This window comes from Anastrepha ludens, chromosome 5, assembly GCF_028408465.1.
Source record: "Anastrepha ludens isolate Willacy chromosome 5, idAnaLude1.1, whole genome shotgun sequence".
In the NCBI taxonomy this organism is placed as follows: domain Eukaryota; kingdom Metazoa; phylum Arthropoda; class Insecta; order Diptera; family Tephritidae; genus Anastrepha; species Anastrepha ludens.
This window is the reverse complement of record NC_071501.1, coordinates 48,028,628-48,055,542: the sequence shown is the minus strand read 5'-3', so window position 1 is coordinate 48,055,542 and position 26,915 is coordinate 48,028,628. Positions and strand designations below refer to the sequence as shown.

General features: G+C 38.8%; 1 protein-coding gene across 1 annotated transcript; it reads right to left on the bottom strand.

The window, feature by feature from the left end:
* Positions 1-1,097: 1,097 nt before the first annotated feature.
* Positions 1,098-23,820, bottom strand: LOC128863983 (serine protease easter-like). The gene is made up of 6 exons (XM_054103436.1): positions 23,610-23,820; positions 18,984-19,150; positions 18,833-18,890; positions 11,136-11,284; positions 9,781-9,931; positions 1,098-1,897 (listed from the first exon to the last, which is right to left on the bottom strand). The coding sequence occupies exons 1-6, from the start codon at positions 23,677-23,679 to the stop codon at positions 1,170-1,172; spliced, it is 1,323 nt and encodes a 440-aa protein (XP_053959411.1). The 5' UTR covers positions 23,680-23,820; the 3' UTR covers positions 1,098-1,169.
* Between the last annotated feature and the right edge of the window lie 3,095 nt (positions 23,821-26,915).

Below are 26,915 nucleotides of genomic sequence, written 5' to 3'. Positions count from 1 at the left end.
TAATACATTTTGTATTGAAATTATTTCTTTCAGCAAGTAAACTGAATAAAAGTTGTTGTTGAATTAGTTACTTAATTATTTTTGCAAATTTAATTGTAATTTGTTGTAAAAAAGTTATAATTTTGAATAATTTATTATAAGAATAGACTGTGATTAAATTATTGTTTATAAATCTTAAATTTAAAATTTAAATTTTAGAAACATTTTAAAAAGCCCTCCACAATGTGTTTGATATAGGAGAAAATTGTTCCCTTTGACGGCTGGCTGGTCCAACCTGTCATTTCATACATGTTGTTATGATATGTGGAAAATTTAACATTTATGTTTTAATTTTTTGAAATCGTAGCTACGCTCGATAATTATTTCAATCGAATAGTAAAGCCATTGATTTTTTACTCATCGTGAAAAAGTTCTGTTAACTTATTGTTGTATAGTTTTGTCAATTATAGCATAACCTACAATCATTGTACAATTTAAATGATGAATGCACGAATATTCGACAATACAATATCACTGAACATATGTATGTATGTATGTATATTTAATATCGAAAGAATCATTACCTTTATCGCCGCAATTATCGTTGCTATAAACAATTGACACCACCTTCGCTTTTCCCTGCACTTCATACTTAATTTAAACTTTGTATACATTATTATTTTAGATGAATCAGTGTGAACAACTTCACTTTTAGTATCGAAATATCGAAAAAATGGGTACTGAAATTGAATTAGTCTAGTATTATTGTATAGCAGGGAGGAGAGAGACGGATGTTGAACGTTGCCGAACGCGGAGGCCGATTGTGCCTCTTTGTCGCTCGTTCGCGCTCTCGCTTGCACTTCAAGCCTTAAATAGAACGCTTCAGAGCAAGGAAACGCCGCATGAGTCATGTTTTTTGTTGCATGCAGCCGGCTCCATCGAATTATAAGACGTTGTCAAGTCAAAAATCTGTTATTTTTGCTTAAACAAAATTAACAACTAAAATTCGATGTTACGTCAAAAATCTGTTATTTTTGCGTAAGAAAAAAAAATTAATAACTAAAATTAACTAATTTCAAACTTTTTAAAAATTGTTTTTTTGCTTTTCATGCTTATGATCTTAGCCTCTGAGTTCTACTGAAGAGAAAAACATAATAATATTTTTTATATACTTTTAAACAATAACTTTTTTATTTTCTAATTGTGTTTTGTATCCAATTTAAAAAATACCCCACACGAGTATATACACCAGGAAATCCTTCCTGACCGCAAGGTTTTGGTCCAAAAGAAACTACAACAACCAGAAAGTATGATTCCAATGCATTATACCTTTGTGGAAACATAAGAGGTCCACCGGAATCACCACGACAAGTGTCCGCACCTTTCTCGCCACCAGCGCACATTTGAGTGTCTCCCAATTCAATATTTGCATAAGTGTGGTATTTATATTTGCATATTTTCAGATTTTGCCCCTTTACCAAGGCTTTCAGTTTTATTTTACTACTATTACTTGTTTCAGTAGCTCCCCATCCAGCAATGTCCATAGTCGCATTTTCAAAGTTGTCTAACTGTAAATTTCTATCGACAGGTAAGCAAATCGGCTTAACAAAATCGTTGAAATTAACTTTTTCTCGAAGGCGTAGTAATGCTATATCATTTTCTTGAGTTCTTATATTGTATAGCGGAGAGCATATTTGCTCCACAACATCTATATCTATGTGCGGGTCTGCACATAACGAATTTCCTCGGCTATCAGTTTGACAATCTCTTTCTGTCTCTTGATTCCATTCACCCAATCGCACTCCAGTCACATGCCAACTTGAAGGAAGCATCCGCTTGCTAATACAATGTGCTGCCGTGAGAACATAACGTTCGTTTATGAGACTACCGCCACAATTAAGGCCCGTGTTTCCGTTACCTACAATGAAAGAAATGTTATTTCAAAAGTAAATGTATTTTAAGTACATATATTGTACAATACATAGATAAAAATTTTTAAGAATTTGTTGCATTTTTATCCAAATAAAACGTCTCACAATAATTCCTCTAGCGACTTTTGTCTCGCCTTATTATGTCTTGTCATCGCGTTTCAAGGGGTTAGGGGTAGTAGAATTTTCACAAAATTGGGTTTTTGTTTTTTTTGCATTTTCTTAAAGTATAATATCTTAAAAATATTATGTGAAAATTTGAAGTGAATCCGACAAATACTTTTCGAGTTATTCAACAATTAACAAAGGGCGCTCGGGCGCTAGTTAAGGAATGAATTCATTCACAAATAATATGATAAATAAAAATAGTTAAGTAAATTCTAAGTATAATCCTGCAGGGCTGAACAAATTCAAACATATGTATTGTATTTTAAGAATAACAAAAGATAAACATGTTTTTCTTAAACAGCAAACCAAGGAACTAATAAACAAGTCGTGTACCTAAAACGGCAAGATGAGGTATTAGTGCAAATACGACTGTCAAATATGTTGGCAGTCAGTCCAGTATTAACATAGTGTTAAGAACTACCCTAAAATTAAATTCATAAAAATAATTTTTTATATATTTTCCAAAGACAAGCAAGTCTTTAACTATCTTCCAAGTCTTTAACCTGGCGATCCTGCCAGGAGTATCATATGCATTGATGCTCCAGTAAGCGGACCAAAAAATAGTCATCCTTGTCGCAACAAGGACATATATACATACATAATCCTTCATAATAAAGGATAAAATCTTATTTAAAAAAAAAATAAAGGCTGTAAGGAAAAGAAGTGAAAATACTGTGATCAAAGAAATAAAAAATTTAGTGATAGAAAAACTATTCGTGTTTCTTCCATTAAAAAAATAAAAACAGTGATCTAATTCTCATAGAAAGGAGCAGATGAGAAAATCTTTGGACAAACGTAATAAACTTAATACACGAAGAAATTTGGACACCATTGACGTTATGGAACAAATCGACGTGAACTCCATGATTCAGTAGAAATACAACTATAACCAGCCGCCATCACAATTACCAAAACCAGAACCCATGGATACAACGTCTGGAAACACAACATTCAGGCAACCAACTCAGCATCAAAACAACTACTACGACGCGAATAGAAACAATAAAAATTGGAAGAGACCTCGAGGTAACAGTGGCCAGTTCATCAATCAATACCAACAACCAAAACTCATGCGGAACAACAACTTAACATCCGAGGAAGACAACTCTAGCATAATTCTAGAGACAGACTCAAAAACAGAAATGGAAAAAAGAGTAGAAGAAATTCTTATCAACAATTTTCCGAACTGTAAACGACTCATGACAGATAACGAAAGTTGTGCTATAAAGGAATTGATCAACACAACCCATACCGTCACAGAAAAAAACCAAAGGATATACATTTTAACATACATACAGCAAGAAAGCAACACATAGTAAAAAAATTAAAAGACGCATCGGAGAAAACATTTCAACGTCTAAACTGGGGAACTATACACCGAACTTTCAAACAAAGAGACCAGATATTGGTGTTAAGAACTAACATCAGAAGTAAAAGCGACAGTCATTACAAAAAGTACGTAGTGCAGGAAGATCGTGAGGACACGATTTTGACTAAGGAGCGAAAAGTTATTCACAAAGACAATGTAAAAAATTACACAGTTACAGGAGACGACAATGAATTACCTGATATTACTAGCCATAGTCTATCATAATCGCAATTCAAGCAGAAGGAGACACCAAAATAACAACCATAACTAACAGGAAATATTTATATTCTAACTAGAACCGACGATGCATATTTTTTTGACGAATTCACATTTTTATTCTACGTAACTAATTGACAAAAAATTACCACATCAAACGAACAAATATTTAATAAGAACTAAAAATCCTATCATTGCTATTTACAAATATCCTAGCATAAATAATCATTGTAAACTATTTAAATTCACTCCACTTAGAACTAAGCATGTAACAATTTTTCACCGATAAGGAAATTGCCCTTTGCAACAATATTTACACCAGAGTGAACACCTGTAAAAATTATTTAGGCAAGAACAGGGAACAAACATTAATTCGGTATAAATCGGGACGAAAGCTCAACCAACGAACATATAAAATATAGAGTTGCTCTTAAAATTGAGGAAATACCTGACTTTTGAAGACTGAAATGTGGAAATATTAAAATCTATTATTAAACGAGGTCCTCCGAGTTAATAGTTTATATTTTATTAAATTGCGCTACTTTTATTAATTGTGTACTCAATTTTGTGATTTTGTTTTCAAGACTTAAGGTAAGTTTTTATATTATATCCTTTAATACTTAAACATTAAATATATAATTTGCCGCTATCATACTTTCTGCAGTGATTCTGATAAAAAATCATACAATTAAATACCATTTTTTTTATATTTAAAATTCGAAATATTTGTATTCGCGATGAAAAATATTCAGACTATTTATTTCAAATAATAGGTTGGTTTAGATAAAATTGCATACACCATAAAACCAACATCAAAACCTGTAAAAAAGTAATATATTAAACATTTCGATATTTTTTCTCCTTCGGATTTTTATGCCCGCAACTGCACTTTTAAATTTTATTAATATATATAATATACATAATTATTTTTCCACCAAAACTACCATAAATTTTTTTCTGATTGATCGTGCTTTGAAAATTATAGAATTGGATTTTTTTTTTAATAATTTTCATCACAAACAGGTTTTACAATTGCATGCTGTTACATACATACACCAACATTAGGGCGGGTCAGTTTTTTTCGGCATCGTTCCTAGCATATTCGGATGTGAAGCAAAAAAGTCTACTAGAACATAGTGCTGAGAATCGGTCAGGTAGGTAAAGGTCAGATGTTGGCCACACTTCTAAAATCTTTACACCATGGCTTCTTAAAAAAATTGATACATTTAGGTTTGGCCATGCACTTGTATTTGGGCATAGGTTAGGTTAGGTTAGCTTGAAGCGGTTGTCCACTGTAGGACACACTCAGGCTCATGGCCCATTGTGATGCCGCATAGGTAACTAGCCCTTATTCCTTCTAAAACCAATGTGAGCCGAGATCTTCTAATTCATTAAAGGATTGCCCACCCAAAAATAGAGCAGAACAGTGACACAGAAGGTGCTGTATCGTCTCTTTCTCTTCCTCGTCTAGACAACTTCTGCAAAAGTCATGTGTTTGCACACCCATTCTCTGGGCGTGCCTACTGATTAGGCAGTGTACCGTGAAATTCGTGTGTTAAGACTGTGCTTATCTCTTCTTAGTAGAAGTTCCGTGCGTTTAGCATTGAGAGTCGGCCACAGCTGTTTGGCGATTTTGCAAGTGGCTTCATTACGCCATCTTTCATTTGCTACTCTTACAATTTTTTCGCGGATACGTAGTTTTCATGTTTGCAAGGGTATACCTATATCAATGGCTATGTATACCTACATATATCATTGGCTTGTTCATCGGCATTCAGTTCCCCTCCATGTCGCAATGGCCAGGAACCCATGTGATCATTAGGTAAAATGACTCAGCGAATTTGGACATAAGATTACTACGAATTAGAAAAAAGAAAAACAATCCGCCATAATTTGTTTCCTTTTTTTTTCGTTTGCAACCCGAAGTGTATACTCAATTTTGTAATTAAGTGTACTATGTATTTTCTTTGTTTAGAAACCAAGGCGCAAGAAGACTGTATGTAGTAGATGTGAGTAAATTTAAAATTATATACACATATGATTGGCGCTTACAGCCTTTATTGTGTTTTGGCTGAGCTCCTCTTCCTATTTGTGGAGTGCGTCTTGATATTTTCCCACAAATTTAGGGACCTACAGTTGTATGCCGATTTCGAACGGCAGATGCCTTTTTGTGAGAAGCCTTTTCCAAAATACTTCCGGAGGCTTGCCTGCCGAGTAGCGGCCACTATTAGAAAAATCTTTTTCTATAATTTAGTGTTTCATGCCCGGTGTTTCGAATCCGTGCACTTCCGAATGATAGACATGCACTAAACGATTTGGTGTACCAAGTAAACCTATAAATCAAGCACAGTATTACAACTGCTAACGTTTGACTACTGCGAAATACCGTTAGATGGAATAATATTTTGATGCATATTTATGTTCGCGCAAAGTACAGTCTTCACTTGAGTTATTAGAAAACCTTGGATTACTAGACCGAATACGGTTGCTTCAATAACCATTTTCTTAAATAAAAAATTATTGTCTGTAATCAAGTGACCCGGACTGTATATTGAAATTTCCCAATCAATACAATCCGAGTTTTTATAGCAGCCTGGCTTTGTTTTGAGAAAATAAAAGGATAACTTGCCAGTTTTGTCAATATTTAAAGAGGTAGCAGCTAATGCACCTTGCATTAAAATAATATGCAATTCAAAAAACCTTTTAATTTTTTACTTTTGTTTTGCAGACTTCTAATTTGAATATGTAGGATGGTTCCATGTGTAGAAGTCCACGCAAGTGGGGAAAGTTACTGATCGCCATTCACTTGGGAGTGGCCAGGACGATTCTTCTGCATATGGTTCAAGCAGCTCACAACGGCCGGGATTAGCCCACGTATCCTCTGGGTAGCTTCCGAACACCCGTTCGGGAGTGAGCTAAAGTGAGAAGGCGAAACATTCCAGGATAGCTGGTTGTGCGTTGGGTTTGGGACCCGCCACTTAAAAATCGCCCCCAATGAAAACTTTAAAAAAGCCTCGGATGAGACCTCCCTATACTGATGACGACCCCTGCAAACGAACTAAGGACTATGATTTGAAGGCATGCACCTGGAATGTCCGGTCCCTTAATGGAGAGGGTGCCTCTGCCCGGCTGGTTGATGTCCTCGTGAGAGTAAAGGCTGACATCACTGCCATCCAAGAGATGCGATGGATGGGGCAAGGTAAGAAAACCTTAGGACCTTGCGACGTCTACTACAGCTGTCATGTAAAGGAGCGCAAATTCGGTGTCGGATTTGTTGTGGGAGAGAGACTTCGTCGCCAAGTACTGTCGTTCACTCCGGTGGACGAGCGTCTCGCAATAATCCGCATCAAAGCGCGATTTTTTAACATCTCGCTAATTTGCGCCCACGCCCCGACGGAAGAGAAGGACGATGCGACCAAAGATTCCTTCTATGAGCGCTTGGAACGTTCCTATGAGCGCTGCCCCCGTCACGACATAAAAATCGTGCTTGGCGACTTCTACGCCAGGGTGGGCAAGGAGGGAATTTTTGGTCCCACAGTCGGATTCAGCCTGCACAACGAAACATCCGGTAACGGACAGAGGCTGATCGACTTCGCCGGGGCCCGAAACATGGTAGTCTGCAGCACCAGATTCCAGCATAAAAAGATACACCAAGCTACCTGGCTGTCTCCTGATCGAAAAACGCGAAACCAGATCGATCATGTTGTGATAGATGGAAGACACGCTTCTAGTGTATTAGATGTACGCACGATCCGAGGACCCAACATTGACTCGGATCACTACCTTGTTGCAGCCAAACTGCGCACACGCCTCTGTGCAGCAAAAAACGTGCATCTACCTACGCAAAGAATGTTCGACATCGAAAAGCTGCAATCACAACAGACAGCCAGAAGATTCGCCACTCGACTCTCACTCCTGCTCTCGGAGAGCACTGCCCAACAAACCGGCATGCGCGAGCAATGGAGCAACATTTCTCGTTCACTACGTACCGCCGCCGAAGAAGAAATCGGATTCCGGCGAGCCCGAAAAAACAATTGGTACGACGAGGAATGTCATGCTACCGCAGAAGGAAAGGATGCCGCCTATAGAGCCACGCTGCGATCGGGCGCAACGCGAGCCATGTGGGATCGCTACAGAGAGCTGAAAAAGGAAGAGAGACGTATTATCCGACAGAAGAAACGAGAGGCCGAAATACGTGAGTGCGAGGAGCTTGAGATGCTGGCCAACAGGAACAACGCCCGAAAATTTTACCAGAAAGTTCGGCGGCTCACAGAAGGTTTCAAGACCGGGGCGTTTTCCTGTAAGAACAAAGACGGCGATCTGGTGACTGACGTACAGAGCAATCTTAAATTATGGAGGGAACACTTCTCGAACCTGTTAAACGGTGACAGCTGCGCATGTCATAGAGAATGTGAAGATCCCGATACCCCAATCGTTGACGACGGAATTGTCGTTCCGTTACCCGACCATGACGAGGTGAGAATAGCAATATCACGGCTAAAAAACAACAAAGCCGCGGGCGCCGACGGACTGCCGGCTGAGCTATTCAAACATGGCGGCGAGGAGCTGGTAAGGTGCATGCATCAGCTCCTATGCAAGATATGGTCGGATGAAAGCATGCCTGCCGATTGGAATTTAAGTGTGCTCTGCCCAATCCATAAGAAGGGCGATACTGCAATTCGAGCCAATTACCGCGGGATTAGTCTTCTAAATATCGCCTATAAGGTTCTAGCGAGCGTATTGTGTGAAAGGCTGAAGCCCACCGTCAACCAACTGATTGGACCTTATCAGTGTGGCTTCAGACCTGGAAAGTCTACCATCGACCAAATATTCTCAATACGCCAAATCTTGGAAAAGACCCATGAAAGGAGAATCGACACACACCATCTTTTCGTCGACTTCAAAGCTGCATTCGACAGTACGGAAAGGAGTTACCTGTATGCCGCGATGTCTGAATTTGGTATCCCCGCAAAACTAATACGGCTATGTAAGATGACGTTGCTCAACACCAGCAGCGCCGTCAGAATTGGGAAGGACCTCTCCGAGCCGTTTGATACCAAACGAGGTTTCAGACAGGGTGACTCGCTGTCGTGTGACTTCTTTAACCTGATGTTGGAGAGCATCGTACGAGCCGCAGAACTTAATCGCTCAGGCACAATTTTTTATAAGAGCGTACAATTGCTGGCGTATGCCGATGATATTGACATCATCGGCCTTAACAACCGCGCTGTTAGTTCTGCCTTCTCCAAACTGGATAAAGAGGCAAAGCGAATGGGTCTGGTGGTGAACGAGGACAAAACGAAGTACCTCCTGTCTTCAAACAAACAGTCGGCGCACTCGCGTATCGGCACCCACGTCACTGTTGACAGTTATAATTTTGAGGTTGTAAAAGACTTCGTCTATTTAGGAACCAGCATCAACACCGATAACAATGTCAGCCTTGAAATCCAACGTAGAATCTCTCTTGCCAACAAGTGCTACTTTGGACTAAGTAGGCAATTGAGTAGTAAAGTCCTCTCTCGACGAACAAAACTAACACTCTACAAGACTCTCATCATGCCCGTCCTAACGTATGGCGCAGAAGCTTGGACGATGACAACATCCGATGAAGCGACGCTTGGAGTGTTCGAGAGAAAGATTCTGCGTAAGATTTTTGGACCTTTGCACGTTGGCAACAGCGAATATCGCAGACGATGGAACGATGAGCTGTATGAGCTTTACGACGACATAGACATAGCGCAGCGAATAAAGATCCAGCGGCTACGTTGGCTGGGTCATGTCGTCCGAATGGATACAAACGCTCCGGCTTTGAAAGTATTCGATGCGGTACCAGCTGGTGGTAGCAGAGGAAGAGGGCGGCCTCCTCTGCGTTGGAAAGATCAGGTGGAGAAGGACTTGGCTTCACTTGGTGTGTCCAACTGGCGCCGGTTAGCACGAGAAAGAAACGACTGGCGCGCTTTGTTAAACTCGGCCAAAATCGCGTAAGCGGTTATAGCGCCAATTAAGAAGAAGAAGAATTTGAATATGTATGTATGCCTTGTTTCGTTTATTATTATTTTTATATGAAATCTAACAGTACCTACTTTCATTTCTATTTATGGAAATGAATACTGATCTTACCTTTGGAGTATATGATCAATGCAGTCCAAGGAAATTCATCAATATCAGTCAAGTTTCCACCAAAAATACGTTTTGTTAACGGAATGTGCCCACAATTCGGAGGTAAAGGCAGCTCTCCTCTGTCACTCTCTTGTGGATCAGGGCAGCATATCTATGAGTTAAAACATAAAAATGTATTTACATATCTATAAGAATAATACCGGGAACATATACATAGGCCATATTGTAGACCTAATGTAAGATAAAATGATTTTATATGCACGTATTGATAACTTTAGAATTACGATAGAAAATGTTTCTCGTTTTCATTTTATAGTCGTTTTTTAACTATTTATTTTAACTATTTATTTTAACATAATATTTATTTATACAAATGCATACAATTGTTCTCGTACATGTATGTATGAATGTATAGGTTTTCATTAACAGCATTTTATTGACTCCAAACTAGAAGTACTATTTGTGTTGACAGGGTGCCGATAAGACCGTTGATTTATATACTTTCTATAGATGGGAATATCCAGCAAAATAATAAACCTGATAGAAAATATCTACGCGAATACCCGATCAGCGGTTTGGACAGGAAAGGAAATATCCGACTATTTTGAAATCTTCACTGGTGTAAAAAAAAGATATGTATTGTCTTCACTTTATACCTAAATGATTTGCATGGCCCTTTGGACTATTGGTTGAGGGCATGAATATACGTCTTCTCCTTTATGCGGATGATCTTGTTCTCCTAGCAGATAACCCTAAGGTCATGTAAGCCATCTGAGTGGAATATGGAAGTTAGCCCAAAAAAATTGGAAACGATGTTCTTTAGAAGAGGTGGATGCCTTTCCGAGGCAGAAAAATGGTGGTACCAAAGGGAAGAATTAAAGTATAAATAGCTTGGTGTCATTCTCACACCCAAAATGACGTTCGGCAAGCACTTAGAAGCTAGAAATACTTCAGCAAAAGCTCGTGTTAATTGTACATGGAGCGAGTTCTTAGCGATGCCATTCATCTCACTAAAATCAAAATGGAAACTGTTCCAAGCTGTGTGCAGATCTACACGAACTAACGCCTCTCAAGTTGTAGGTTATGCCTTATTTGATGAAGTAGAATCACGGCGGTCGCCGTAGCCGAATGGGTTGGTGCGTGACTACCATACGGAATTCAGAGAGAGAACGTCGGTTCGAATCTCGGTGAAAGATCAAAATTAAGAAAAAGTTTTTTCTAATAGCGGTGGCCCCTCGACAGGAAATGGCAAACCTCCGAGTATATTTCTGCCATGAAAAAGCTTCTCATAAAAAAAAAATATCAACGAAAAAATTTAATTTAGCTAAATGGAAATGTTTAGCTAGTTGTCTTACCTGAGTAGAGCTGTTTCCGCACATGCTTCTTGTTAAAAAGTTGTTTTCACTTGTCGATCGGTCATTTCTGGCTAACGGTAATAAAGTGTTGCATTTACTTATAGACATGCACTTCCCTTTTATTCCATTTGGTGTTTCACATGTCTCATCTGTGCGAAATAAATAAAAATACATCTTGCTCTAAGCTTGGTTTACAAATAAAAAAAAAATTTCTTTCCAATTTCGTTCAGAGTGCGGTTCGCATAACTGTCCGTCTGAGCAGTTTATACATAAAATGATATGTATGGGGTATAGGGTATGTCTATTTTCATTATTAACGCGGGAAATCCCGGGCCGGACAGTTTTCTTCTCTCAATAATTTCTAGTCGGAGAAGATACTGAAGTACTGTTCATCGTCCAGTTTATTTTTTTCTGAAGCCAACAGAGATTGAAACTGTAATTGTTGCACAACTATGTGGATATGCAGTGCTCAGCAAAAATCTTGATACCCTAACATTTCTAAAATTTTAATTTTAAGAAATTTCACACACCTACAACATTAAGCAATCGTCGACATTGATAAACATGAAACGACGGGACGCCTGGAGACTAACGGCAGTCATAACTGGCTTTTGGTCTGTGGGAGAACAAGCAGCCAAAACGGGCAATCCCCACAACACATACTGTCACAGTTGTAAACAACCGGAGAAAAAGGAAACAATCTTCCATTTCCTCTGCGAATGCCCTGCCCTATGGAAAGATAGAATGTTAACCCTGGTTAAACCGCTGTTCGAGAGTCTGGAACAGCTGTCTGGCTTAGATGTCAACAACCTGATAAGGTTCCTGAACCGCACAGACTGGATATAGTCATGCTGTAAATAACTGTAAAACAAGTTGGTAACGAGAATGTGGCAACAAAATGGTGCGAAAGCGCTAGTTGAATTCTGGAAGAATCACCACTTAAACCAACCAACTATCTCTGTATTGCAAACATCTCCAAACACCGTTGTTTCATCGAATACAGTGCGAAAGGAAATCAAGAGAAATGGATATAAGGCATGTATTGCTAGAAGAAAACCCTTTGTCAGTGATACTAATAGAAATAAAAGAGTCGAATTTGCCAGAGCTTATCAGCTTAAATAATTTGACTTCTGGGACAGAGTAAATTTCAATGAAGCCCCTGTACATATCAAAGAGTTCTATGACAAATTTTCAACTTCTGAAACAAATTTTCAATTCTTGAAAAATGGACGCTGGCCTGACTCACCGATTTCCATGATGGCCCACCGAACGGAATCGTTCCAATGACCACTTTGTTGCTGCATTCGGTAGAGTATTTGGCGAAATACTGGTGGTACTAGACGATTATGTACTGTGCTAGACCAACAACAACGTTTTGTTCATTAGAATGCCACGACAAAAGATAGTAGAAAAAAAAGAAAAAGAAGAACTACATCGAGCAGTCAACATTAAGTTGGAGCTAGAAGCGTACGACGATGGAGTGAATGGAACGGCTTTACGCCATTTCGCAAGAAAGACAAATCAGCTGGTCCACTAGTATTACCTTTATTAGATGCACCTTGATTTGTACCACAAATTGCACAAACAATTTTTCGCCGTCTGCTCAGAATTTTCTCCTTGATTAAAGCGATACTGAATGTATTGAATTTTCTCTTTTTTACTCCGTAGTAAGACCGAATGCAATGTTTAAGAAAGCATCGTTAAATATGGGTCTCTAAAGGAATTTAGCCGAAAATATTCAGAACTTTTTACTTCGCCAAATATTCATTTAATATTTAAGAAGGCTTTTTTTATTGACAATTGTATTTACAGTTATTTATAAAATACGTATATAGCTTACAGCTATGGCTACTGTGGCTTTAAGCTAATATACTGGATGTATATATACGAGGTGTGTTCAATAAGTATCGCGAATTTTCGCAGGTTACGTATATTCGAATTTCGATTTGTTTGTGGCGATATGTTGGTACTCGTGTCTCTCACTCATGTCGACGAGTTCGATCAGCTCGTCTTCGATTTTTACGGTTTATCGGTGGTACAAAATGTTCTCAAAAGGCTGAGAAGATGTGAACGACGAAAAGCGTGCCCGACACCCGAGGACTTCAACAACACTTCAAAAGACGAAAAAATTGATGAAGTGAAGAAAATGGTATTGACCAATCGTCGAATCACCGTTAGAGAAGTTGCTGAGAACCTAGACATATCGATTGGCTCGTGCCATTCGATTTTTTCAATGATTTGGGCATGAGACGGATCTCCGCAAAATTCGTACGAAAACTGCTCAATTTCGACCAAAAGCAGCATCGCATGAACATTGTTTATGAGATGTTGGACACCCAAATTTGCAAGCTATCCGCCAGAAACGCCCGGATTTGTGGAAGAACAAAAATTGGCTCTTGCATTACGATAACGCCCCTGCTCATGCACAAGCAACGTGCGCGACTTTTTGGCCAAACACAACGCACTAATGACACCTGTGACTTTTTCTTATTCCCGAAACTGAAGAGGCCCATGAAAAGACGACGCAACGCTCCGATTGACGAGATAAAAACGGCATCGAAGAAGGAGCTGAACAAGATAAAAAAAATGATTGTTTGAAGTGCTTCGAAGATTGGAAAAAACTTTGGCACAAGTGCAACATCGACTCTGACATCTATCTTGTCGCAGCCAAGATACGCATGCGGTTATGCAATGCGAAGAACGTGCGCCCCACTACGCAACGAAAGCTAGACGTCCCAAGCTGCTATCACAACGGACTGCCGAAACTTATTCCGCTCACCTCTCGGAGTTGCTCCCCCACGATTCTCTACCTGCAGACGCAGGCGGACTTTGGGCACATATATCCCGCTCTATGCGAGCTGCCGTTGAAAAAACCATTGGGTTTCAACACCCACCTAAACGAAACCAATGGTACGACGAAGAGTGTCGCGAAGCTACTGCAGCGAAGAACGCAGCTTATAAAAGAACTCTGCAGTCAGCTGCAACGCGTGATAACTACAGGAAAAACAGATCGGAAGAGAGGCGCCTCTTCAGACGCAAGAAACGAGAACAGGAGAAGCGTGAGCGTGTGCAATTTACTTGCTGGCGATGACGCACACAATTCCGCCCCAGTAGAAGATGACTCGATACCACTAATCGACGATAATTTGGACGTTCCAGCACCTAATCATGACGAAGTCAGAGTTGCCATTCAGCGCCTCAAGAATAACAAAGCGGCTGGCGCTGACGGCTTGCCTGCTGAATTGTTCAAGACTGGCGCCGATGTGCTGATAGGGAGCATGCATCAGCTCATCTGCAAAATATGGCTAGCAGAAAGCATGCCCGACGATTGGAATCTCAGTGTTCTTTGTCCTGTACTGAAGAAGGGTGACCCGACGATCTGCACGAACTACCGGGGCATCAGTCTTCCATCGCTTACAAGGTCCTGTCTAGCGTCCTATGTGGAAGGCTTAAGCCGTTTGCCAACACACTGATCGGGCCTTACCAGTGCGGCTTCAGACGTGGTAAGACCACCCTCGACCAGATTTTCACATTACGCCAAATCCTGGAAAAGACCCAAGAAAGGCAAGTCGACACCCATCATCTCTTTGTCGACTATAAAGCTGCGTTCGATAGCCCGATAAGGGATTGCCTGTACGTCACCATGTCTGAGTTCAGTATACCAGCGAAGCTCATATGGCTTTGCAGAATGACGTTGAGCAAGACAACCAGCTCCGTCAAGGTAGAAAATAACCTCTTCGAGCCATTCAATACGAGGTTTCAGACAAGGCGATTCACTGTCATGCAACCTCTTCAACTTCGTGATGGAAGGGGTGCTCCGACAAGCAGGTGTTCATCGTAGTGGCACTATTTTCTACAAATGTGCCCAGTTCCTTGCGTACGCCGATGACATTGACATTATCGGCCGCTGTAAGCGAGATGTCACCGCTGCGTTTTCTGTTATCGAAAAGGAATCATCACGAGTGGGTCTGGCGGTGAACGAGGGTAAAACGAAGTATATGCTGTCTACAACGCGGAACACACGGCTTTTACACGCCTTCATTGCGGACAACTATACCTTCGAAGTTATGCCAGAATTTATTTATCTTGGCACCGCCGTTAACAGCAACAACGATATCAGTCTGGAGATCAAACGGAGAATGACTCTTGCCAATTGGTGTTACTATGGGCTAAGTAAGCAATTGAGTGGTCGAGCCCTCTCTCGCATGACCAAACTGACACTTTACAAGACGCTCATCATGCCCGTGTTGATTTATGGCGCAGAGGCATGGGTGGTGTCACAAAGCGATGCAGCCGCTCTTGGGGTGTTCGAGAGAAAAGTTCTTCGATCCTGTGCGCTCTGGCGAAGACTACCGTTCAAGAATGAACCACGAGCTGTATGAGCTCTACGCCGACATTGACGTAGTTCAACGCATCGCCATCCAAGCCTTCGTTGGCTAGGCATGTCGTGCGTATGGATGAACAAGCTCCAGCAAAGGAGGTGTTCGAGGGCGAAGTCCAAGGAAGCCGACGCAGAGAAAGGCTATTGCTCCGGTGGAAAGACCAGGTGGAGGAAAGCCTATGCTCGCTTGGTGTACAGAAATGCAGAAGGCGCGCGCGGAGGAGAGGCGCCTGGAGGAAGCTAGTGAGGTCGGCCGTAACTCGGTAACGGGTTGTTATGGCCACCTAAGTAAGTAAGTAAGTAAGTACATAATATCTCATGGGGATTACTTTGAAGGGGACAAAGTAGATATTAATGAATAAATAAATAATTTTTGGAAAAACACAACATTTTTGAACACCACCACCAATTTCATTTACAATATTTTAAATAGCTATAAGTTTAATAATGTTGTCTGTAGAGTCGTTTAAGAGTAGATCTGTAGGTTTTGTGTTGTTTAGTGATTTTCTGTGATTTGTAAAATGTGTACAGTCGTCTAGGATGTCTTTCATGTTTGATTGAGTGTTGATTGAGTCTTGTGTTTTCGTTTAGAAATTATTATTTTGTGTATTAGTTTGGAAAGTTTGACTGCTCATTAACGATTAGGTTTTTGCATAGTTTTTGTTGTGACAAACTCCCTCATTTGAATTAACGATGGTATGCCTGTTTCAAACGTCATGTTGCAAATCGGTGTACATAGTACGGTATGTGCCCAAGGCGGTTCGTATAACAGAGTTTAGTAATGAGTTGAGTTGGTGATATTTGTTTTAGGTGCGTAGCCAAAAAGGTATAATTCGTAATAAATTTTTGATACGATTAAAGATTTGGTAGCGACAATGATTGAACTAGTGTTAACGTGGAGTTTTGGGCTTGAAAGGCATTTTATTAAGTTCAAACATTTATTTGGTTAGTTGACAAGTTTCGAAATGTGGGCTTCCCATTTATATCTTTTATAAAATTCGATCCCTAATATTTTTAAGTTTTCCGTGTTGTAAAATTGTTGCTTTTGATATTTTTAATGGCAGTGTTTTTTCTTGCATATGTGCATTTTTCTGATGCAGGCTTACTACATGCATTTGCTTTGAAAGAATGATGAAAAACAAGATTGCGTCTTTCGAATGTGTTGAATTCGTAGAGAGAATTTCTGGAATGATTCTGAAATTATTCTTATTTAATTCCATACTGTCTTTAAATCGTTTAAGGCTATCAATGATAGCTAGTGATTTTGATTGCGATAAATCCTTTAGATTATCCCAGTATGGTCTTATTTGTCTTTCCTCTACTTCCTCTATAACAGAGGAGAAGTTACCCTTTCCATGACCACAAAATGGCTCTGGGCCTATAAATGGCGGGCCCCTCCTTTCTATTTTGTATAAAAACCACATGCTACGTAAGGGAACTGGAAAAGTACGAAGAAGATATGTAAGACACAGTTTGTCATATAAAATAATTCCACAAAATCCACTAACCCTTCCAAAAAATGTTGGCCAACTTAATTAGCGCTTACACCCTTTTTGGGTGTTTGGCTGAGCTCCTCCCCCATTTGTGGCATGCGTCTTGATGTTGTGCCACAAATGGAGGGACCTAAAGTTTCAGGCCGACTCCAAACGACAGATATTTTTATGAGGAACTTTTTCATGGCAGAAATACACTCGGAGGCTTGCCATTGCCTGCCGAGGGGCGACCGCTATTAGAAAGATGTTTTTCTTGATTTGGGTGTTTCACCGAGATTTGAACCTACGTTCTCTCTGTGATTTCCGAGTGGTAATCACGCACCAACGCTTTCGGCTACGGCGGCCGCCAATTGTTTACATTCTGTCAAAAAAATATCGGGAATTGTTCATTTAAAAAGCGCGCGTAACACATACATGTGTATGTCTAAATTTTTTTTGCTGGAATGTTGGTACAACTGTCCTTTATAGTATTGCAGAGTTTGAGCGTGATCTGTCAATTAGCTTGTTTTTCGCATTTAATTACATATATCAGTCAACCGCAGGTGTGCTCTGCGATTTTCACTATGGATAAAAATATCGAACAAAGAATTTGTCTTAAATTTTGTGTTTTGAACGGGATTTCGTATACCGAATCGTTGAAAATGTTGCAGAAAGCCTATGGCGAGTGTGATTTATCAAAAACACGGGTCTACGAGTGGTATAAAGCTTTTGCAGAGGGCCGAGAAGTCATGGAAGACTTGCCTCAATCTGGTCGCCCATCAACGTCTTCAACGGATGAAAACATCGACAAAGTCAAGGAAATGGTACTGGAAAACCATCATTTAAGTTTCAGGGCGGTAGTTCGTGACCTTAGCGTGTCTCACGAATCAATTCGCAACATTTTACACCATCAATTGGGCATGATACGTCAAGACGCGTGGCTGCTCGACTCGTTTCAAGAGAGGTGAATTTCTTTCAAAAAATTCATCAGAAGAAGGTGGTTGAAGACATGCTTGAGCAAGTGAATTCGGACCCAACGTTTATTCAGTGCAGCATGGGTATATGAGTTTGACATGCAAACCAGTCAACAGGCGGCTGACGTGGCTGAATGGCGCTATCCACATGAGCCGAAACCCAAAAAAGCACGTCAAAGTCGGTCAAAAGTGAAAGTTATGCTACTCGTTTACTTTGATTGTTATGGTGTTGTGCTCTCGGAATTCGTTCCAAATGGTTCTACGGTAAATTATGTTTCAGATAGTGAATAAAATACTTAATGAGTACTTAGAACTTATTCGTGAGAAGCTCTCGTATAATTTTCTTTGAATTGAACACAATTAATTTTACAAAACATCAGCCAATCCGAAAAGAATAAAAAAGTAATATTATTATTTTTTTGCCATAATACCCTGAGACCACCGTGGTCTTTTGGGCTTAACTGTAAGCCTAAAATTGTATTATATTACGAAAATCGGCGCTCTGTGAAAAGTGTTCATCGCGCCCTCAGACCAACTCAGCGAAGAGGCCCATTTTGGGCTTAATGGCTAGGTCAATAAGCAAAATTGCCGTATTTGGGCTTAAACTGCCACCTTTGGACTTTTATTTGTGTTATTTATGTAAAGTCTAAATGATTTGTGAATAAACCAGCTCTGATTGAGGCATTGAAAGCCAAGATTACTAAAGTTATTCATTTGAAAGTGATTATCTTTAAAAACTAAATGTCATGAATGGTTCTACACAAAAATAATAAAGATTGGCCAATCAATTTGAATTTTTGTTGTTTTATTTCAATTTAAAATCACCCTTTGTAAGTAGTAGTTATTGCATATGCGAATATATGTAGTTACCTGATGTTTTGACAGTAGGTGGATTTTGAGGTATATTAGTAGGCTTAGGGCAGCACACCTATTCAAATAATAAGAAAATAGAAAACCTATAACATTACTCTAAAACTAGTACTATTTTTTTTATTTTATAATTGTTTTTGAATGGACATACCAGTGGATTTTTGCCAATGTTCCCGCATTGACTGCTTTTTAAAAATATTACTTCATCATTCTTCAAATTAGGTTTTAAAGCCAAGGTATATAGAACAGTGCAAGATTGTATTACCACGCAATCACCAGGTGTTCTGTTTGGTGTCTGACAGGCTCCATAATTTGTTTCTGTTTAAATATAAAATAAACCAATTAAGTACATATGTATGTGGTTAAGTATTTTTGAAGTGGTAGACAGACTCTGCCGTGATATAAATATAGAGATGTAAAGTTATAAATTGAAATAAAAGATACAATCCCATATTCCTCTGACTAAATATAGTAAACTTGTCAAAAAAAAAGTTCACTCTTAGGGAGATAATATAGTAACACTAAAAAGTATATGATCATTTTCTGGTAAAAAATTATGACTTCTGGCAACTACAATAAAAATTAAATTTTTTTTAAAGCGCGGGAATTGATAAAGAGGTACGAGTACCACTGCTATCACATTAAAAAAATAATAATTAAAATAAACGATCCCTTTATTCATTTGTTTCACTGAAGTCTTTAACTCCGACGCCTTGCTCGAACTCGTGGAAGCTGAGCAAAATTTTACAGTCAATATCATAGCTCAGAGGTTTAATTCATTGCATGGAACAGTTCACAGGCACCTGGTTCAGTTGGGAAAGGTTTCAAAGCTGGGAAAAGGTGTTCCCCATAGACTTTCCGTCGTCAACTGTGAGCAGAGAGTGAATGTGTGTTCTCAGCTGCCGCAACGGCTTGAAAATGAAAGTTTTTTGAACCGTATCCTTACTGGTGATGAAAAATGGGTTCTTTACAATAATCTTGTTCGCAAACGACAATGGTTAGATAAAGATGAAACACCAGAACTGACCCCGACCCATAGAGATGGACTTCACCCCAAGAAGATTCTCCTGTCTATTGGGTGGGATATGGCCGGTATTGTTTATTATGAACTTCTGGAACCAAACTAGACGATAACTGCTGACTATTATTCCCATCACCTATCAAACCTTAACGAGGCACTTAAAAAAAATCGACCGTCTTTAGTGAATAGACGCAAAGTTTTGTTTCACCACGACAACTCAAGACCTCATACCGCAAGGCAAACATTAGGCAAGCTGAACGAACTCGGATGGGAGCTAATGCCGCATCCACCATACTCTCCGGGTATTGCACCTTGTGTTTATCACCTTTTCCGTGGACTTCAATCCCATATGAGTAACAAGAACTATTCCTCAAAAGAAGCTATAAAAAGGGATATCGAAGCGTATTTGGGCTCCAAGGACAAAAAATTGTTTCAGCAGGGAATTAAAAATTTGCCTAAACGTTGGGAAGACATTGTAAATAATGAAGAAAACTATATTATTGATTAATAAATACTTAAAACATCCTTTTTATTAATTTTAAAATCACCTTTAAACTTGAAAACCTTTAATGAACTTATGGACTGACCTGATATCAAGTTTTGGTGTTCATGTACCGAAAAAACTCGCAAAGTAGGAGAAAGTGAGAGAGCAAAATGGAATTTAATTTTGAAGAGATGTTGCAAGTTTTTGTAAGAATTTGCAAGTGAGAAAAACAGCTGAACGCAAAATAAAGATAAACACGAATTAAAATTTGCGAATTGCAGTTGCTAATGGAATGTTCTTCATCTGACAGCGATGATGAAGTGGAACAAATTATTATGGACAAAATGAAATCATGTGATTCCGAAGGTCGTTATTTTGCGTTTTATTTGCTTTATTTTTATTCTTTTAATTTAATACGTCGTAGCTCAAGTGAAAAAATGTTGAATCTTTGTGATTTTTCCTGCCAACAATTTAATCAGCTGTTCGTAAAACTTGCAAATGACTGGTTTTGCGTTCATGTAATATACTTTTTGGATATTTTTCTTTCTCGTGAGAAAAAACATCAGAAAAGCGTGTCCATCAAAGAGCAATTCGGGGAACTTTGAACATTAACGGTTTGCACAATACAACACCACGGAAAAAGCCTATTATTTCTGAAAAAACTGCAAACTTCTCTTGGAATTCGCAAGCACATAAAAAAAGAGGATGGATATTTGGAAAAATGTTTTGTTTTTACTAATGAATCAGTTTTATATATTTGGCACCGATGGAAAGTTAGAAAAAATCAGGTTTCTTGTGGTGTTGTACTCAAAGAGCGCATGATAGAAGTTTGGAACAGTATAACGTCTGTAGAACTGACAAATCTAGTCAAGCAATTATTGATGCTAACGGCGGACCAACTAAATACTAAAAAGCAACAATATATAGGATTAAGTAAAGTTTTCACACTAAATTAAATTGTTTTTAAACTGTATGTGACTTTTGTAAACGCTGTTTCCCCATAGGTATCCCAATAGTACTTATATCACTAAGCAGTTGAAGAGTAGTACCTTTCCTGCCAGCTCATCGGGTTTACAACTTCCCCTAATATCTCTATTCCCCGGAATAATATATTTAGTTATAGCAGTTTTTATTACGGCATGCGTTTTTAGATATGTACGTAGCCACTCCATTTATGGCTAGAACTTCTGCCTGATAGACGCTGCAGTGGTCTGGTAGACGAACAGTTAGTTCAAGTTCTAATTCCGTCGAGTTCTCCTTTTCCACTCTGGATATTTGCCACTCTTTTCTTGACGGTATGCCGTTATTGAAGAGTCTGTCGAAGGTGAGTCTAGGAATAGAGGAGTCCATTTATTGTTTCTGACCATTCAGATGAGAGAATTGAGATGGTGAGAATTGATGCGTGGCCAAACCGCTGGTCTTTCCATAGCGCCATACTTTTAAGTCTTAGCGCTGAGGAGGCGGACACGTGTTTCCCTACAAGATTTAGTGCAGGCAGGTGGATTAGCACTTCCAGCGAATTGTTTGGGAAATCCTTAAAGCACCAGAGATGCATAAAAAGGCTATTCTTTGGACCTTTCTCATGATTTTAGCGTAACTCGTCTTTTGAGTAGAAGTGTAACCAATTAAAAGGGCCATACATTTAGTTTTGAAATTTTTTTTATTTCAATTCAAAGTAAAAAATGTGCGAAAGCAGTACAAAATTAAAAATCAATTTACTTTTACCTTTACCTTTTCCTTTGATTATGGCTTTGACTATGGAATGTGACTTGCAGGTATTTTGGCCAAAGAGAATAATTCATCGGATTCGCAAATGGTGAATTTGAGAGCCAATGTGTGGATGTTATGAAGTTCGGAACGTTGTTTTTTAGCCATTCTTAGTTCACTCGAACTTTGCCGAATCCTGTTGAAACGTCCATGGTCTGCCACCGAAATGTTTGTCTGCCCACGACTTCAAAGCATTCTCCACAATACTTTCTCGATAATATTTCGCATTTACCTTGACACCAGGTTCGATGAAAACGATTGGAGAGCGTCCATCTGCTCTTACAGCGGGTGCTGCCTCCTGGTGGCCAATCGATGACTGAAATTATCGTGAGAACGGTCAGTCAAATAAACTCTATCTTTTTGGGAGTTTACGAAAAATTTTCTCGTCGGTAAACTTAATGTTGGGAAATTGACCGCTTTCGGCCAAGCGAAGCAACTCCTTCGTTCTCTCAAGTCTGACTTGTTGCTGGTTTGGTGTGAGATCATGCGGCGCCTTTTGGATCTTGAAAGGCTTGACTGTGAGATCATTTTTCATTATGCGGCGGACACTACGGTCAGATATTTTCAGTTCTTTCGCCATTTTATTGGTACTTCTTCGGGGATTTCGCTCAATTCGCTTCTTCAAACAAAACAAAACAAACGATAAACAAAAACTTTATTTACTTTAAGGTGCTCGAGCTCACGAACAATCGCTGGTTGTGATTTTCCAACCAAATATAATGCAATCATACTATTACGTTTGAAATCCATTACATATTTTCTTTTTTCGCGTTTACGTTCGGCAAAATGCTTCCGCGCTTTTTTTACGGTGTACGTCTTGATATTTTTCCTCAAATGATGTATCATATTCGGAGTTTCGAACTTGTGGTACTACCGAATGGTAGTCACGCATTCGGCTACAGTGGCCGCGATTTTAGCTGACTTTAAAATCGGTAAGGGGTAATTTGTGTTCATTGTTTTTCTAAGGCCTTCTCAAAAGCTTAGCATATTATGAAAATCTGGTCGATGATGGGCTTACCAGGTCTAAAGTCACATTGGTATTGCCCCATCTGTTCATTACAAAATAATTACTATTTGGTTATGCTCAGTAATAGAAATACACTACACTTGGAATGCATTGGAAAGACACTTCAAGGTGTTTAGGGATCAGATGTGGGTTTATTAGAAAGGAAAGAAAAAGTATGAAGTACACCGAGTTTGATCGAGCCTTGATAGATATATTTTTTTAGCAAATATATTCGAAGAAACTTTTGTCTATACTTCCACGAATTCAACAATACATAGGTCAACCTCGACAAGGTGCAATTGTTTACAAGTTTATTTATATGAAAATTCAAATTCAAAGAAACAGAAGAGGGAAAAATGAAATACTAACATACGCACACACAAATTAAAACATATAAATTACACCAGCATATAAACACTTTTATTGATAAGGCTATAAATAAAACATCACAGTTCTAAGAATGAATTTGCTTCCGAAGATTTTACACCACACATCTTACCTGCTGCAAACGAACCCAAAACACTCAAACCACAAATAATAAGTGTTAATATATTTTTAAAAAATCCCATGTTTTGTTAGTTCCAAATTAAAACTATTTCCAAAAATATGTTACGGTTACAGAAAACTCTGTAACTCTGCACTGTGTTTTAAAACCGACTTCTCCAAACCGAGTATCGAAGGAAACTGTAGACATTTCCTACAAATACATGCGTTTTATAATGCAGTTATCGGCGAATGCAACCTCAGCCCCGAAACCGCATTTGGTAGAAATACAAATTTCACAAAACTCATGGCAGTAGCGATAACGCTCTCTTTTGATTTCTTTATTCCTTAGCGTTTGTTTACTTGAACATAGTGTGGCTTTTGGTCGGTTTGCATGCGCAAAGTTTTAAGAATATTCGAATACAATACTATGCCTTCTTGACGTCAGTACAGAAAGTAAACAAACAAAAACCTAGGATGATAGATTTACAAGGTTCGCTTGATAGCTTAGCGAAAAAAATAATTGTGAGGAATCTTTCGATGCCACGTCACTTGAGAGAGGCGAAAGAAATGAAAGCAAAATGCGTAATAAAAAGTGTAGAGTGTGGTTGGTTGAATACAAAACAAAAAACAAACGTGGTTAGCAAATTGTGAAATGGTGAAAAGGTGAGTACATATTTTAAGGGGGGGGTAGGGTCACAAAATCGAAATTTTTTTTCTTCACTCATCTTGTAGTAAATCATTTCAAGAATGTTGTGTCAAAATTTTAAGTGGATCGAAGCAGAACTCTCAAAGTTATAGCCTTTGTAGGCACTCTACCTCGAATGCGGAGCATCGATAATTTCTCAGAGTCATTTTTTCAAACGCGTTTTTCCCGAAACGACTTCTTAAAAGTCGGTGCCAATCACAACTCCGAAACTATTCAACCGATTCTTTTCAAATTTGGCACACGTTTTTTAAATCAAAAATACCTCCCCCCTACACTGTTTTTTTTTATTTTTTTTTTTTAAGCTTGTTTTTCACTTACAAATATGGCGAAATTTTTCGCCAAAAATGCTCGTTTTACGTTTTTTTGCCACCAAAACTACAAAAATGAAAAAAAAAAGTTTTTATTAATGTAGGGGGGAGCATTACGTCATACTTTAACTGAAAAATTCGACTTTTTTAGTTTCAGATGATTCTACGACGAATGCCGATTGGCACCGCAGAGCACCTCTCGAAAAACATATCTCCAAAAAAACTCTGTCATGGGCTTATTTGTCAATATTTTATTATTAATATTTTTTAAAAACTTATTGAAAAGATGTGCAATAACATGCAACTGATTTTATTAAAGTATCTTAAGCCATATTTCTGTAAAAAATTCAAAAAAAAGTGTTTTTTTTTTAGCGCGAAACCCTACCCCCCCCCCCCCCTTAAATCAAATTTAGGAATTTGAAAAAAAACAGCATAATTCATCGTTTTAAGCAGCGTTCGCGCATCATTTTGTAGCTACATATATTTGAGTTAGTTATAGCTATATTGATTTAGTTGGCGGTCTCGGTAGTCTACGGTAAATGCACTAGCCTGTCATCCCAGAGGTTGTGGGTTCGAATCCCACGGTCCTCGCACTTTTCCAAATTGACCTACTTTTCCTGTTTCTAAAAAAATAAAATCTCATTCCTTAACCCCAAAAGCTTATCTTTTCCATCCTTACTTCCGCACAATAGTCAGCGCAGTATTTGCATTGTGGCTGCGAGATCAAGCAAAAACTAAGAAAAACACACAGTTACACATTGCATCAGTGGCGCCAGCAAGAGGATGCGGGCAACCGCGGTAATAGCGCAGACACCAAATTTAGCGAAGTCCTCAACCATCTGTGCGATCCTTCTGGCAGAAAAATGTGAAACACAGATGGCGCTCTAAACAGTTAGAAGGCGTTGTTCCTAAGCAACGATAGGTGGGCATTCCCACTATTTAGGACTGGTAGCGGCTAATCACCTACCCTGAGTGTTTTTGAGTTACACGCAAGAGCTAAATCGGAGTGTGTTACTACTAGCCCAAAGATGGGTTGTCTACGGTTTTTACATTACAATTAAAATTTTTACAATTTAAAACCGCGCACTTCATCTAGATAAAAATATCAATTTTAATTAAATAAAAATTCACTTTAAATAATGCACTTTCGCACATTTATATTCACCGTATTCGTAAACAAACCGTTGCAATGACATGAGCATTGGCTTTGTTGAGTTTTTTCGTATATCACTAACACAAGTTAAATTTTGTTAAACATATCCCAAGTGACTTCAGTCCATCAGCAGATACTGCCAAATTTGCTGAGATCCGAATAACGGTTTGTTCTTCAACGTTTCAACATGAACAAAAACGTATAACGGACTTTCAGCAGAGAACATTAAGGTATAGGAAAGTCTGTGTCAATTTTGTTAAAAAATTTGATAGAAAATAACTATAATAATAATAATAATAATAATAATAAAATAATAAAATATATTATAAAATAATTATCTAATTTTGTTGATGCAGAAAAAACCAAACATTTATAAGCTTATCGACAAGGAAGAAATATTTAAATCGATTGAAACCTTTATGACTTAAACTGCGACAATTGTTCACTTTGTGCAAGATTTTTACACATTGCCATGCTCTGCCCTTTTATACACTTCTTCAAATTGAGATTAACTTTCATCGAAAGCATTTACTCCATCAGTTTAGGACTTTAACCAAAACTTAACCTACTACCGTCAATGTACCGATCCCCTCCCCGTAAGGCGGTTGAGCACTAGGCTCTACTTTGGTTACTCTTCATATGCAGTCCGTCAAAAGTTACATGTATGATACTTTAATCTTCCCCTTGCTTTGTTTATTCCCGAAGGTCCACCCCAGTTGGACCTCCCACCACACTTGTCACAATTCGACTTAAGAGTCCGTTTCTTTGTTAAGTATCGTCTGTTTAGCTGCCGCTTATCTCGTATATGTTTGCGAGCTTTAATGCATATTGCATATCGCTGATTACCGACGAAATTTTATCCCCTGCATACTTTGAAGGCATCATGATGTCGATCGGATCTTCTGATAGTGTAGCTAAATTGCCTCTGATAGTCGCAAACCGTGGGCATACAAAAATCACATGCCTTGAATCTTCCTCTTCATGGCGTACTGGACATAAAGGCGAGTCACGTATCCTAAAGCGATGTATGTAGGTATTTCTGGTAGCAACCATGACCTGTCAAGAATTGTGTTAGATGGAAGTTAAGCTCATCGTAGCTTCGATTTAGCCATTTTCCGATGTTTGGGATTAGCGTATATGTCCACCTTCCCC

Bases quoted from the DNA above. Each gene is read 5' to 3' on its own strand.
- LOC128863983 (XM_054103436.1), bottom strand. From the start codon at position 23,679: ATGGGATTTTTTAAAAATATATTAACACTTATTATTTGTGGTTTGAGT. The intron at 11,285-18,832 runs GTAACTACATAT...TATTTCGCACAG, and splicing joins ACCTACTGTCAAAACATCAG to ATGAGACATGTGAAACACCA. The intron at 9,932-11,135 runs GTAAGACAACTA...TTTAACTCATAG, and splicing joins GCGGAAACAGCTCTACTCAG to ATATGCTGCCCTGATCCACA.